This window comes from Homalodisca vitripennis, chromosome 2, assembly GCF_021130785.1.
Source record: "Homalodisca vitripennis isolate AUS2020 chromosome 2, UT_GWSS_2.1, whole genome shotgun sequence".
Lineage (NCBI taxonomy): Eukaryota > Metazoa > Arthropoda > Insecta > Hemiptera > Cicadellidae > Homalodisca > Homalodisca vitripennis.
The window spans coordinates 163,289,560-163,306,511 of record NC_060208.1 but is presented as its reverse complement, the minus strand read 5'-3'; the positions used below and the strand labels follow the sequence as shown (position 1 = coordinate 163,306,511).

General features: G+C 32.4%; 1 protein-coding gene across 1 annotated transcript in view; it reads right to left on the bottom strand.

The window, feature by feature from the left end:
* The window catches only part of LOC124354968, a 150,524-nt gene extending 134,482 nt beyond the window's left edge, over positions 1 to 16,042 (bottom strand). Inside the window, exon 1 of the mRNA XM_046805800.1 lies at positions 16,009 to 16,042. Within this exon, the coding sequence (XP_046661756.1) occupies position 16,009 (1 nt within the window). The 5' untranslated portion in view covers positions 16,010 to 16,042. The remainder of the gene's footprint in view (positions 1 to 16,008) is intronic.
* Positions 16,043 to 16,952: the final 910 nt, after the last annotated feature.

Sequence of the window (16,952 nt, the reverse complement as noted above, 5' to 3'; positions counted from 1 at the left end):
TTCTCCACTGGTATAACAAGTTCTAGAACTTAAATATTCTGAAAGCACCAATAACCTTATAAGAAGTTGTCGTGACGCAGCGAGTTGAGTTGAGCTCCAGAAGTGAACTCGTCAAGTGACAGAATTAGTGGTAATACTCGTGATGGTGACAGATGGATTTGTGTTAATTATTATTGACTGTGTCAGTGTTAAATAGACTCGTGTGTAATTAGATACTCAATTAAGTTAATAGTGGATTGTGTCAGAATAAATTAGTGACAGTTAGTTTTGTAAACAGGTACTTTATGTAAAACCAGCCTAGTTTTAAATATATATTATATTTATGTATTTGTAATTTTAATAAATATTTAGTAGACTCCATATTCACCGAGTATTTAAGTAAGTAAACCCGTAACAATAACTACCAAAATAAAATAACTTTAACATGTTTCTTACATGATTCATATAGAGAAAAATGTACCCTTAATATACTTTTAGGTGATCGTTATCATCAAATTCCATTTTTGTATGATAAATATCTTTACTATTAAGATTTTTCGCAATTCCATACTTTATGGACACACTACTGTATATAGGTACCCAAACATTTCAGGTAGTATCCTTTTTTCCGAGATCACATATCCCTAGTGGATATGATGATATTATCAATCATGTCATTATTACACGCAGTTTAACCTTTTTACTGTGAATAAAAATGTGAGACTAATTAATATTTTAAATTTTAGTATTATTTTTACTTAGTATTACAGTATTTAGGAACCATATAACCTAGGTTTCATAACTGATTGGTGTACTTAAATATTCAACAGTCGTGTATGGATTTTGACTGTTATGAGAGGCATCAGGTTGCCATCCACATGAAAAAAATTATGAAAACTTAAGTATGAATAGCTCGTACTATTTGTTTCCGAATCGATAGCAATCTTACCTAACACGTTTTCTTCAGAGAACTTCTACTTTACTTTTGTCCCTATTCCAAAAATTAACCGCTTCACTAAAACAGTTGCACTGCTCAAAGTTATACATGGCGTTAACACTTTTCAAAATCGTGTTTCTTAGGCCGATTTTTACGTCAAGTTCTATGTTAATTAAATGGGAATGCCTAAAATATACACATTTACTAAAATATCTTTACTTTTATAATTTTAGAAACAATAACACTATTGCATACTTCATAGTCATTGCTGTAAGCAGAGTCAAACAAAAAAACAGATTTGGATATTATTAATGATTATTTCATAATATTGATTTGGTAAAAAGTGCTTACGTGTGGCAGTAGTGTACTTTTAAATAGAATTAGACAAACAACTGTACAAACAGATGTGATCCATCTTTGTTGGACGGACATCAAAAAGGAAAATAATGGTAAAAAATCCTGAACAGGATAACGCGCTCAAAGTAATAAACACTGTTCCAAACGCAGATCACAAGTTCCGCAAAACGGATAATGAGAGGTGGCTCCATATTTTGGGTCCAAATAATATTTAATTTTTTAAAGTTATATTAAAAACTTAGTTTAACCTAAACAGATAAGCAATGTGCTTCTTTCGAGACAAAGAGTGCGTGAAGTAATGTGGTAAGAGTGTGTGACAAGGGAATTGTGGAAACGCCTGGCCTAAGGTGGACCACTAAACCGATATTCTGGTTCAGTGGTCGAGTTCACGAATTATTGAAGGACCGAACAGAATAAACGATGGACCGCGCCTAGCTGGGTTAGTTGTACCGATTGCAACGGGATCTATGACGTCGCACTTTCGGTCTAAGGTACAGATAAGCTGTGACCGTTGAACTTTTTATCAGTGCCATCGACCTTGTTGTATATCGACTCTCTCCAGTATTCCGTTTGATAAGATCCTGACACAGGCCAGCGGCACAGTCCTCCTCGAACAGAATGGGCAGAATTAGGCTTAAGAGAGGATCCGCCTCTCCCTTTGTCTAAATGTAACAAAAAGTTATTGGACAGACAAACATACACATGAACGTCCTTCCTTTTAACTTTTTGGCCCCAAATTCAATAGAGTTCTTCGTTGGACCAAGAGAAACTTATGCAGCAAGTTTCAAGTCTCGAGGACCTTTCTATCAAGAGTTTGCGACACGAAGAACCTCTCGGAGCCTCAACAATCCGTGAGCTAGTGTCCACAAAGTACAAGGAAAACACAAGCATTATAAGTGAAAAATGTTTAGTAAGGGTTTACGTACAACTATTTTTAATATTCCTTTTTATAATTTAATACTTACCAAATTCTGTCACAATGTATTATAAAACTCATGTATTTATTAATTTTACTAAATAATGAGAAAAAACAAAGAAATAAAAAGACATAGATGGAAAAAATACGAAATGTTTTTAAAGGGCGGTTGTTAATTCAATTGCAATGTGTTCCAGTAATATCGTTCACTAAAAATTAATCAATGAATGAGTATGTATTTCCTAGTGTGAATACAGATAATAGAGTGTACAAAACACAGAAAATTGTCTCCACAGGAGCGTAGCCTGTGAGTGAATATCGAGGTGCGTAATTAAATAATAAAAGTGTGGCTCGTAGCAAGAGTGACTGCTTTTTGTGGATTGTTCTTTTATACTCTTATTGAAATCACAGTCTATACATTTAATGAACACCAAACACGCACTGAAGAATATAAGATGGAGTCAACAAAGAGACTTGCAGTGGATAACAGGAATCATACTGGGTCGGAGCGTTGCGGAGCTTTCCAATACGTTCATTCCGGGGGGGATCTAAACGTTTGAAAAATGGTTTACATAGTTTTTCTTAACGTTTAATACAACTAATTAAAATACTATAGACTTATAATCCCTTCATAATAAACAAAATTTATGAAAGGAAAAACTCGTGAAGTTTTAACAAATAAATATGAATGGAATAGACAGAGAATAGTCAAGTTTATGATGGAAGCATGAGGGGAACACAATCAAGGCTTTCGAAGATTGTGGTTTAAAACACAATATCGTCACATCTGACAAGCTTTTTTACAGTTAAATTTTATACATATTGTTGAACAGATCAAAGTTTGTTTTGTATATATGTATATATGTTATATATGTATATATATATATATATATATATATATGGTTTGAATTGAAGACATTTCTTGTAAGCAATAACAATTGGAGGAAACGGAAGCAACATAAATTGGAATTTGGATTAAAACTACGACTGGTAATATCAGAGACCATAAATACAAGTAGACTATTAATCATATCGTTTAATTCGAGACCGGCGAGAACAGCGTGTTAATGGCTTTGCGTTAATGGTCTCCGATAATATATAATAGGATTTACTCTACCCTAAATAACACTGCAAGCTGATACTTGCGTTGTCATCTATAGTTTTCGATTTTAAGCAACATGTCGACTTGACGTATCAGTGTGACTTTCTGGTGGATTGTTCTTCCTCAAACCATCAAAAATTAAAAATCTTTGACAACAGTACTTTACTAATAACTTTAGCATTAAAACAATTGTTCATTTACGTAACAATGAGTAGTGTTGAGGAATTAAATAACACCCACATATTTATTTAATAATAATAAGGTAAGAGTGCGCCAGACCACTGGTCGCGCAATATATTCCGCTCAGTTTCGAGACTATGGGCTTTTTATTGACGTTTTATCATGCCAGGGGAATTCCTATCCCCTGAACCTCTGTTGTCGGAGGTGACGCACATATCCTTGCCCGCATCCTATGGAGATGAGGGACATCCCAAGGGGGATAAGCACCATGATTGAACTTGATCTTGTCTACATAGGAATAATATAAAATTTCGTGCAAAATGCAATACATACAGTTAACTTTTTCTCGAGATACATCCTACAGACAAGTATCCGTCATCGTCATACAGATATATCCATACAAATTGACAGATGGAAAGATTTGAAAGGCCACTGAGTAATAGGGTTCACTAACGATGGGTCAATAAATCTGCGTTAATTGTTTCCACCCAATATTAATATCAAGACAACTCCTAATTTATATTCGTACAGTTTAATTATTTGCCCAGAATTCCATTTCGTCTGGTTATAAATAATTTAGAAAGAGCATGAAAACCTGCGGATATTAAATTATAAACAATTTTATCTGCAATCACTCATTGCTTGAGCGGTTAATGTTCCTTGCATGAACTATGTATACGCATGTTTACTGTGTGTAGAACCCGGAAGGAACCGCCCACACTTTAAAACATATTAGGGAAGTAAATTCGCTAGTTTCTTCACGTTATCCACCGTGATATGAGAAACAAGGACATAGCTTCTACGTTACAAAATAAATAATGAGTACATGTTACGACGAATATTTTTTTAAACCCATTTAACCGCTAATTATTCGGTCCACATTTTTCAAACATATGTGCCTAAGCCATATTATTCAGGATAAGATGAGATCAGTTTATAATCATCACCTCAAATGAAATATGAGTTGATGGATTTGGATTCTCCTAAGTCAAATTCTGGGTACGCCTCTTATCCTAATTAGTGACATCCTCAGAATAAGCTAGTACGTTGAAACTAAATGTACTTGACTTATTTATTGCTAAAGCTGTCATTGCCCACCTATATACACATAACCTTTACTGCTTTGGATAAGAGTTTATAATCTCACTTTTATTTCTCAAGTTTTATTATTTATTGCCTCTCCATGTATCGCTATCAACTCCACTAGTCTGGGAAAGTTGCTGAAGACCTACTTTAGTACGACTGCCAAATCCAAACCTTGGCACGCAATCACTTGCACTGATAACACAATCCTGGCTCACAGTGGAGGTGGCAGATAACACGGTAATCATGTAATTGCGGGTAGCGCTGACATAGAGGTGAGGGGAGAGCGGCTAGCAGCTAGCGGCTGGCCAGTCGGTGACTGACAGTGACAGAGGTTCCAGCGGCTAGCGACCATGACCAAGGTTGCCCCATCTGATGTTCCCCCACCAGGTATGTTGTTGTCACAGAGGCCCTGGTTTGGTCGTGATTTTACTGTTATTATCATTATTTCCTATTGTCTACTTCCCGCACAAAAATGTTACTTATGTCAGTACTTATTACATATTTAATAATATGTTACTTACATTAGTAATCTATGCATCAGGAATATTTAAAAGATCGTTAAAGCTGTGATAGTTATTTTACATTTTTTACTTAAATTATTATTTTAAATTACAAATAAGTGCGTTGTTGTGATATTCTGCTAATCGTACATCATGATGAATTAATTATATATCCCAACATTGAACAGAATTTCCCTTAATGAACTATAGAAGAATTTTATCAATACGTTTGAACAGTTTTATTGCTCTAGAACTACGACAAAAGCGTGTAAGCCATAAAATATAGATTGAAATAAACTTTGGTAAAACAATAACGCATTAGTGGGCATTGTGTGGTGATTGCAAAAACTGCTCAGTGAAATGGATTTATGATATCCACCAGCTATAAAGTCGACTGTGGAACTTTATTATTCTTTCTGGAGATCGATTTAATCCCGAATGCTCCGGGAGAAAGAAGGATTATTTCAGGATAATTCCAGCATCTCCGCCCTAAGCTTTCTTCGGGACGAGTTCCACAGAGTGGGAGAGCGTTTATTGGGAAACTCTTAACTCGGTAAAACGTTGTACATTTTTATTCTATTTTTATATCGGACTAGTCTCAAAGAATGGTTGTGAAAATAAAAAAAACACCCTTTATGTATAACCCCATAAAACGTGTTTTCCTGTGCAAAGCTGCGCGTGTAGACTAAATTAGATCGTAAAATTTCCTCCATGGCGCTGCATATCATGTCGTAACGTGATGAATTATTTACCGCTGCATCCTGCCAACACCGCAGAAACCGCTTGCCAATAATTAAGTTCTGGTTTATACATACTTTTTTATATTAATTTTTACATACGTTATACATAAACCTAATCGCATTTTAGATAATCTTGATTAAGAGAGGACTCAGGCCCGGTTGTGACATTATTAGAATCAGAAATTTTAAATAGTATTCCAGATGCATTTGATTCTATTATTTTAATCCACGACTCAATGTAGGTGATTGACCTGAAACATGTTCCTCAAAATGCTCTATCGATAATCTGCAAAATAAAAATAAATTTGCTGGTGAGTAAGCACACTTTCTTGAACATTTCGAAATTACTTCTGAACAACGAGGAAAGACCACCGCTGTTTCGCAATGCCTTACTGGTCGAGGTACGAGTATGACGCTCTGGTCAATACCGAAAGGGAAACCGGTTTCCAGTATTGGATCCCCACTCCTGTGTCTACCATGGGGAAGAGGTTTTGCAGTACCGGTCGGTAAACCTCATTGAGCTGAGCAAGTCATCCTAACAATTCGTCTCCCCATTGTCGCTTAGATATGACACAGGACCGTGGCAAATCAATTGTAACCGCCTTGATTTTTCATTCGCCCACTTTGTGTTATACGTCGTACTATAGCCATGGCGTGGGTGTCACACTGTAAACAGTTCTGTATCTACTAATATTTAATGTTCGGAATTACGTATTTATTTATTTCAACGGTTTACCATTACACACACTAGATTGATGTTGTTTTGTGACGTAAATAAACCTAACATAGCAGTTAACAACAATAAAAGTATAAATTAACGAACATGTAGCCCTATTTAAAGCTTTTTAAGATCAATTGCTAACGATCCATACTAACGGTGAATTGAAGTCTGTATATATATATAGGGTCTAGATATATTAATTTTCAAAGATTATTTTATTTTTTTTTAACATCTTTGTAATATAATTGGTATTTGTAACGCAGCGTGTTATAGGATAATTTAACTGGCCACGTCAATTTCATAAGGTATATTCTAACATATATTATTTTAATCAGCCGTTGGTAAAACATTGATGGAAAGATCAGGTAGTGTTTGTCAATATCAGTGTGATTGATATTCCATGTTGCTCACTACAACATTATCACGTCTGATCCACATCTAACACAACGCTTACTCAGGGGGTTAATTCTTACACTGTCGGTCATTAGCGAATAAACTAATTGGCTATTCTTAATTGTCAATTGATTTTATATTTATTGACCGTAACAATGAAATCTACTTTTTGTGTCAGGATCACAATAATATATGTATACTTTGGTTTTCCTTTTTACTCTTGAGAAATATCAAATATAAACTATAACAATGATACTCGGCATTAAGGTCGCGCAGAGTCTCTAATCGAAATTTAATGCATAATAGGGTGCGTAATAGATCGTATAGGTATAATGTTCTCGTTGGTTGTGGATGAAGTAGCCCTGGAAAAGTTATCAAATGTAGTTAAAGCTTATTCATTTTCGTTTTCCTAAAATCAGCAACGAAAAGAGCGAACTTTACAATGGGACTTTATACACTCATTGTTATTTATAATTAAATACGTATCATTATTACTAGTAATTCCACCACTTAAACCACAAAGGAAGAGGGGATTTTGGTTGTGCGATAACACTAACACAGAGCCAAACTACAACTTAGTATATATTATAAACCTCTTTAATAATAATGTTTATTGCTATATTGTCTAGACTCAGAGCTGGTTTTAACATTGATAATCTCAAGTACACATTTCAATTATCAATTACCAATTTGATGACATCATATGAACCCAGGATTACGCTTTAAGGACGATAAATCACAGCACTTTGTAGTTGCTTGTCTCAGTTGCAATTAGAACTAATTAGGCAGTATTGTGAAGAGGCTTCCTTGTATTTGTGAAGTTGTTTGTGTCACAAATCTTACTTAGACTGTGAAACTTTTCAAATACAACAATATTTCATCAAGTCATAATATAATATATATTTTATGTGTGTACGACGTTAAGTGATTTGCTCTTATAATATCCATATAAAATTAAAATATTGTTCTAACAATTTTAAAATTTAGTTAAAATAAAATAAAAATCTTTTTTGTTTATTTTACTAGTAACAGTGTGCAAAACAACATGCAGGGATTGTCACCGTAGTGAATGTGATCAGGCTTGCCACTACACTGGACTAAAACTCAGTAACTTTCCTAGTCCGTATTTTATCTTCCGCTGTTAAGTTTCCATTGCTCATATGTCAAGTATCCTCTATACTGTGAAAGGCTGAAGGCATAATTAATTCATACGAAGATTAACAGGCACGATTGTAATAGACTACAGAGCGAAATAATATAAGTATTAACTTAATCGCTAGATAAGGTAAATTGACTTTTATATAAACTATTTATGTTAAATATAATTTTGATAAAGTGTACAGAAAACAACTGTCAGATACTGTTACGTGAAAGAACAGATTTACGTTCTGTAACATTAAGTTATTTACACTTACAATATAATTTATTGGCACAACTATTATTTAAATTATTATTTTGAGTTTTTTTTGTAGTACTTGTAATTTACACGCACTATTTACGAGAGCATGTTATTTTGATGAAATTTTATCTTAACATATCTCTGGGAAACTTTTTTTTCATTGATTTTGGAAATAATCCAAAGCTATTCATTAAGTTCTTGGACAATCTATGGTGTAATTTCGTAGTTGGATACTGACCAATGTTGGATTCTCTTTTAGTGTTATTAAAAAGTTATAATGTGAGTAAGGCATCATACTTTAAACAAATTAAATTTATTTGTTAATATTTTAGTTACATTCGTAGTAAAAATTTCCGTAAAAATAGCCCGTAGTAAAATAAGTAAAAACTAGCATTAGACAGTAAATTTGGAAGGTAGCCTACAATACGATATATTAATTTTAAAATATAAAAATCTTATTAAAATTCATTTGGTTTGGTCATTAATACAATATGCACCTATGTCACCAGTTGATCATATACTGCGTGTTCCAAATGTTATGTACACTGAAGAGACCTTGGAAACTATAAGAGTTACAGCAAAGCTTAAATAAACAAAATTGAGCGAAAAAGCAAGCCTAACTAAATTATTTAAGTAAATTATTGGCTGCGTCGTTCTCTCACTGCGCTCCAAAAACTATTTTTTTGTCTTGTACACTCTATTTTTATTAACTATAATGGAACGTTTTTAAAATAAATCTGAATGATATTTCTTCTAGTTATTAATAAATACGATAAAACAAAAAGTTTCAGGACCACCAAGACTAAGCCGTAGGGTTCCATTAAATGTTTATAAATGCAATGATACAATTATTACTTAATCAAAAGAAAGTAGATTTCTTACTGATCTTGAAAACACTATATATGTTATACTAACCTTTTGGTTTACGACGAACAATAATTCTTAAAACCCTATTTTTTATGGTTATTTGAAGGGAATTTTTGTTATACTATGCGGATGGTTTAGCTAACGTGACTGATATTTCACTGCATCTAGTGTTGTAATCAGCTGTTTAGTTAAATATAGAAAGTGTATATGACAAGTTGTTTAAAAATGACTGTTACTGATATTTTTGTGATTAAATAGCACAATATGATATTAGTTATATCATATCATATTATATCAAATTATATCATATTTATGATCCCGTAAAAATAAAAATCATGAGACAACCTAATCTTGTATAAAGAATATAATAATTAACTTAACTTTTCTATGTACAAATGGAAATGTAAATAACGTGTGAAATTCAGAACATACTGTATATTAAACTATATACAGATAATTTATAGGTTTTTGGTGGCCATAAAAGTTAAAACTTTTGTACTAGTTTGGTTTATTCAAGCTACAGGTATCTTTAGCTATCTTATAAAAAGGCTTAATATTCTGTATAAATAAAGTTTAAACATCATTACATATTTATACAATAATGTTATGACTATCGGTATAACTTATAAGAACAGAAAAATCGTAGTTAAAATTTAAGTAAATATACATAAAACACCAGTGAAAACTATATTTACAGAAATTACAATTTTCATCAATTTAACCATAAACTCGTGGTATCTCTAAACAAATGGGTGAGTAGTTTTTAATAAGACGCCAATCACTACAGTTTTCAAATGAATTTATTTACATATTTTAAGTACATTTTGCTGTACTGTTTTCATACAACGAATATCATTCCAGTTAAAAAATAATATTTAATTGATAAATAAATAATGAGGAGGGTTATATCAATATAGTTGGTAATTTCGTTTTCTATGCGATAGTAGTTATTACTAATTTAAATAATACTTTGTAAAAGGTTTAATTGTTCTAAGCGATAAAATATGTTGATAGAAAAATAGTGGGAGTTATGCAATACATTAAGATATGCTAAAATCGTATCATCTGTTTTGAATATGATTATGTAACTCGATAACACACCACGCAACAATACTATTTGAAAACTTTAACAGAATAATTACTGTACACTTAGAAAACAGAATTTTAGTTTAAATATTAACTTTCTCCTGAGATTTCAAAGAGCTTTCAAAGTACACTAAGAGAACGGTGAACTGGAGCAACCCAACATTCACATTAAATATTAAGTATAATATCATATTGAAATCACTGGATTAAATATATATTGAGACTATATCTAAAACCAAATTAATTAAAAGTCAATTTAAAGTATATTAAATCTCTTAATTAAGTCAGAAAATATTCATTGTAATATTGAGATGTATCCTAATATTTTTGAACAGTGAAAATATTTATTTTGTAAGTTAAAAATAAAAATACGAGTTATAAGGAACCTACTGTAATAAATCTAGGCTATCTTAATTTTACCTTATAAGAACGATGGTAACCTCAAATACTATTAATTTGTTTTGACTCAGTCTATAACTTTAGAATTCTGAAACAGTAAGTTTAAAGATGCAGTATAACGACAATATAAATATCAAACAATTTGAAAACGTTTTTATGCGTATTAATCACATCTTTAAAACGAGACATTTCCCATAACCTAATGAACAAAACTAAAGGAATAACATTATTTGAGGTTAACAATTTTCTTATATAACTAAAAAAAGATATCTGCCAGTACACTACCGGCTGTCTTGTTAATCCGGATTCCCTAAAATATTAATTAGTTTAGTTTAAGCTTACATTTTAATTTATTGCATAGTTCTCAATTTAATGAGTATTGAAATTAGAGTGTTCATAAAAAATAAATAACTAATTGATGTAGATGGTTTATATATTTTTTTTTACTAAAAAATATATACTAAATGAATAATAATACAGTTAATTAATAAATACAAGACGTCCTTAAATTAACTATACTAAAAGTATAGAAAATAAGAAAAAAAATCGTATGTTTATGGAGATTTAACAATTAATTAATATGTTGGCTGTATTTGAAGAGCGCCTGGGTGTGACAGGTTCGCAATACTGACTGTCAGTAACTGTAACAGTGTTTATGACAATGAAGATTATTGTTATTAATGTAAGCTGTCTTATCGTATAATTCCGAAACATACTAATCCATGTTTAATGATAGTTTAAAGTTGAGTTTAACGAACCAACTTATGCAATATAACGTCTTTCTTCTTTGAAACGAACCGTTTATAGCAAATGTTTCAATAGATTCACCAGATTGTTTTATATGTGCTTGTCAGGTCCATCTATAAGATTTGGCTGAGGAACATTGAAGCCTATCGCTCACTAGGCAGACAATATTTCTCTTCTCCAAGCTAAAGGCTGTGAAAATGTCTTGTCTAAGTCTGTCCGCAACATATAGATTGGCGTACTCCTACCTTGTTGCATAACAAAACAATTTTCCTGAAGGACCTAAAGACGAATTAATTCATGAGTTTAATTATATCATGATGTAAACACTACTCTTTACAATGAAGAAATTTCCTCTTACTGTATTAATACAAAAAGAATTAGTTCATGTCGGCCAATGATAAACATAAAAGACAAAGAAAATGCATATATGTACAAATGTAAAAGTAGTGGTAATGGAGATAAACAAGTACGAAATACAGGTTGTGAGTTTTATCGATTAACAGTCTTTTTCATGCACTTTAATTCTTTTCTCTCAACAGGATTAAATTACTTAAATCCATTACAACGTATTTATCAATGAATAATCTCTAATTTTCCTTCTCTTATAATGATTGAAATTAAAGTAGTATGGCTGATCCATTTAATGATTAAGTTTAAAATATTAAACTTAAGCATAACATATTTCAACGAACCTGTATGTACAACAGGGATATATGCCTCCTACACAGGGTGTCCATTTTAACCGTGCCATAATTGATTTGTCAAAAACCACAAAATTTACATTAAAGTTTAAATGGGAGACTTAAGTTAAAATAAAATATAAGTAGTTTGCTTAAAGTAAAATACTAATTTAGAATTTCACATTTTCATTTCCATTTTTTATTGTACAATTCCATATTTAACCTCTTATATTTTCTTAAGGCTTGGGTATGAAAAACTTTCAAACGTTTTTATTCTTAGCTGTTTTCTCTAAAACTAAGTCATTTAGTAGATGCAACCTATTAAAGTTTAAAAAATTACAAGTTGTTGTGTGCGTAATCTGAAACGTAATACAACAGGGAATATCACGTAATTGTTACGTCGACTGTTACTATCGTTTACAGGCTCAGTAATAAATTAATTATAATTAATAAATTGCCAACATGAGTATAAAAATCGAATAATTCGGAAATAATGACCACCATAACCGAAGACGATTCTTAAACCCATCAAAACGCCATATTGAAAAATGGTGACAAAAATTTGATTCTAAACTCGTATTTTCAATTTCCACTAAACTGTAGGTAGATTCCCCCATTTAAAATTTTCTGTAAATGTAGTCAGTCGTTTTGACATACGAATGCTGGCACAGTTGCACAGTTGCAATTGACCACCATATGGACAGTTACACCATATGGACAGACCACTTCAACGCGCTCTGTGGTTCATTCCCGGGGATATTTGCAACTGCCAATCATTACGCTCACAGAGAGATGTAAAGAATCAGTTATTATACAACAATTTGTGTTAAATCTGAAAGTGATATTAATTGTAATTAATATTAAATTACAAAATTAATTAGTTACAGATTTCTTAAAATACTGTAACTAATTAATGAATAAGCTGTTAATGAATGAACTGCTGTTAAAACTAATTCTGAACTATAGACTGTGAGATTTCACTTTACTACAATCACGTTCAATATATTTTTATTATATTTAACAAATCATTTACACACTAGATCAAAGTAGATATATATATATATATATATATATATATATATATATATATATATATATATATATATATATATATATATATTTGTACAGGTAAAACTCTGCGAGCCATTAGTTTTTAATGGGCTTCGTCGGCTGTTAAACCACGTAGTCGTTAAACGAATCTATATGTATAAAATAAGTTCTTAGAACAAGTAAATATCTGCATAAAGAATGTACTGTTACTATTTACAGCAGTAAAAAGTGTAACCAAACGAATAGATTTCGGTTCCATGATTTATTAACGATAGCAAATCTTCAGTGAAATAGTTATGATACGGCTATACTAGTTGCCATCGTCATTTTATCCGCATATCACTTTTTGGTGTTACAGTGACGGGGAATGGTTAATACGCGTCATAATGATTTATAATTCTTCCTTATATTGTTGTTAAAATATAAAACCTGTTAAATCTATTAAATATTCAATATTTTCAATTTACGAGATATGGTACAGTTTCTGTTCAAGTCATTCTCTCTTAAGAGGTAAATTTCAATACAGTCAAATTTCAATACATCACGCAATGCCTGACTAGGCACAAGCGAGTCGGCTGCAGTGAAACGACCTTGAACTTCAACCCGTAAGAACAATGATATTTTCGAACATATTCAAGCCCTTATTTGTGATCGTAGGATATGTCTTATTTGAAATATACGATTAATGCAGTGTGTTCATAAAGTCACATTTTTAACTGAATACAACTACTTTATTATTTATAATAAATTCGTGAAACCAACGAATTCGTTGCGTGAAGCAGGTGTAAATTATAACACCTGTTTATAAAGTATTGTTTTCACTTAATTAGGTCACAACTGTAGTTATGTAGTATTGTCTGGTAACACCAGCGCAGTTCACCTAAAATAAATCTTTGGTGTGCTCTGTCCCGAGACCGTGTTATTGGAACATTTTTCATGCTAAAACACTATTAACAGATTGCAGATATGCTAGATCACTATGCTCATCAAATAGAAATTTGATTTTTTTAACACCCTAGAGCATCTTCCCAGTATGACAAAATTGTTCCAAAGTTTTTGAACGAGAAATTGCCTGGAAGCTGGATAGGTAGAGGTGTGTGGAAAGCTTGCCCATCACGTTAACTTGATTTTATCCAATTAAATTTCAATTTATAGAGCTGTTTTAAAATTTAAGCTTATAGTGAATATATTGGAAATATTGACGCTTAAAACAACGAATCTGAGTTGCGAATTGAATCAGTTACACCATAAATCCTGATCAAGATATGGGAAGATCAAAGCTCACTTGGACTTGCTCAGATCATGGTCAAGTTCATTAAAACTTACTTCAAAAGGTTTAAATTTAAATTACTCTTTAATCGTATGTTTATCTTATTCTTTCAATTTATATACTCTTGTAAATATAGAAATTTAAAAGTATAACATGACTTTGTGGGCATACTTTACACACCCAAACGCTTTATAGTCAGACTAAAACTGAGAGCGTCAAAGTTTGTTAAGTTTAACTTTGTTGTTATGGGAATTCAGGATAAACGCCTGTATATCTGGCTCTTGACCCTTTCAGCCTGTTATGGCTGATCTGTGTGACAGAAGAACACTATCTGTATTGTTAAACCGTCACCTGACTATCAATAATGAACTATTCTATACGGGCAACTATTAAATATATAAACCTATGTTTTTCAATGTTTGCTGTTCTCAAAACCCATACAAAAAGATACAGCTAACGTCGTGAACAGAAAATTATTGTAACGGCACGAAACAAAACAACTTTGAATCAGGTAATGGATTTACTGTGGAATGAGTAAGTGAATATGAGGCTCATGCACAATTCAAACCACGTCCCGACCTAAACAATGAGTACATCCTGGCCTGAACCCGGGGCGGGCGTGGGTCATATGTGACCTTCCTCTGGGCGCAGGACCTCTCAATCATGTCATCAAGCGATACGGCCTGGGCCTTCACTAGTCAACTTCAGTTGCGACCCTGAACGATAAATTAGAACAGCAAGCAAATTAAAGCAATTCGGAATCAGCTTCGTCCCTGAACTATAGCTTAGAATGTTATTGTCTCAATATAACAATTGAATTTCTACTCGATCAGCATCTAAAGTAGTTTCTAAATTGTACAGTTTCTTTTTTTAGCAGTTTTAGTGAACTTATGAAATAGTGTAAGACCACAAAGTGTCTATTTCTTGTTATGTTCGAATACTGTCACTGTGGTTCATATTAATAGAAGAAATTAGCAAAACTAAAAAAAACTGTCGGGTCTTTTTCGTTTAAGGGCCAGCACCTTACAAACATACTATACCTAACTGACAGTGCATTTAATAGTTTTTTTTTTGGTGTTATTAGTTCGCATGGTAGTAATCCAGGTACTACTTCTAATATAAACTCGTCTTATCTCATCAGTGATAAACGCGCGCCGCTTATCTTTTGCCTGTAATGTAACCTGCATTAGTTCTGTCAGAGTTTTAGCGTGGTGAGTTGATCTGGGCTTGGACATTGCAAGCTCGAGTTAATTTTTTTTTTTTTAAGAGCAAGCAGCGCAAAGCGCTGCGCAGCGGGCAAGCATCGCGTGATCTGAGTTTTGAATAGGCAAGCTAGGGTCTTTTGTGCTGGCCCTTAAACGAAAAAGACCCAAACTGTAGATTAATAATAAATGTTGTACCTTGAACCTAAAAGTACAAAGTTGGTTTTAGAAGTGTTTTTAAATATCGTTACGAACTGTTCGATAAGAAAAAGAATCGAATCAAACAATTAAGAAAACTACTGCAACATTTATGGCAACACTACTTTTCATAAAGACCCAGCTGATTAAAATTTCCTTGAGTGGAATTAACAGAACAATAACAATACTATGTACTTACTGTTACTATCACTGTAGCGGTAGAACCGCGGTAACTAACCGGAACAATAACTAATGCTGTTGCACAGTTTTGGTTAGGAACACAACTGTGTACACAAGCCCACTGACTCACAGATGTAGGTTACGGTGGCGGTAGCTGTAGATAAGCCAGCAGCCTTGGTGTGACCTTGAGCCCACCTGTGTCACTGCATGCACCACAGCGACTGATAACAGGTCACCCTTCATTTACTTCGCTCGCGCTATGGTGTACGGGCACATTTGTGCTGTCATTTCTATTTGTGTGCTACTATAAAATGCTTCTAATTCGTTTCTAGAGTGAGCGATCTAAACTCATTACTAATTTTGAATGCACAAATACCAGAAATCGATTATTTAATTGACAGTTTGTAAAATAAGGTTCAAAGTATTATATTACACTACATGTAGAATAACTACTTCACTTTTAGATAAATGTTTACCCTATTTGTCATGAATGCTGCACATAAAGTTCCAGATAAAATGTAAATGCCTTACAGTTATTTGGTCGTCTATATGTAACGAGTACAAGTTTTTGGAAAGCAGTTTGAAACTATGTTACGCATGAATTGACAGCCGGCTTGAGTGGAACGACCTTGAATTTTACCTTGTAGCAACAATGTTAAAGTTATAAACTTTTACGCCCTTATTTTTGACCGTAAAATTTTGGAAGTTATGTAATTGTAAACATATAAAACGTTATGGAATATGCTCTTATCTTTAGATTTTATTAATACATATCCAAACGCATAGTGGTATTTGTTGAGAAGATTAATTTTTTTAAATATTTAAAAAAGTTAATTATTAAAAAAAGTGCACAAAAGTTTTGAAATGTTTTGTGTAACCAATACAAAAATAAAAAATGAGATAAGAACATCGTCATTTCTCTATAGTCAGCTCTCAATTTAAGAGTAATAGAAATTCAAACTG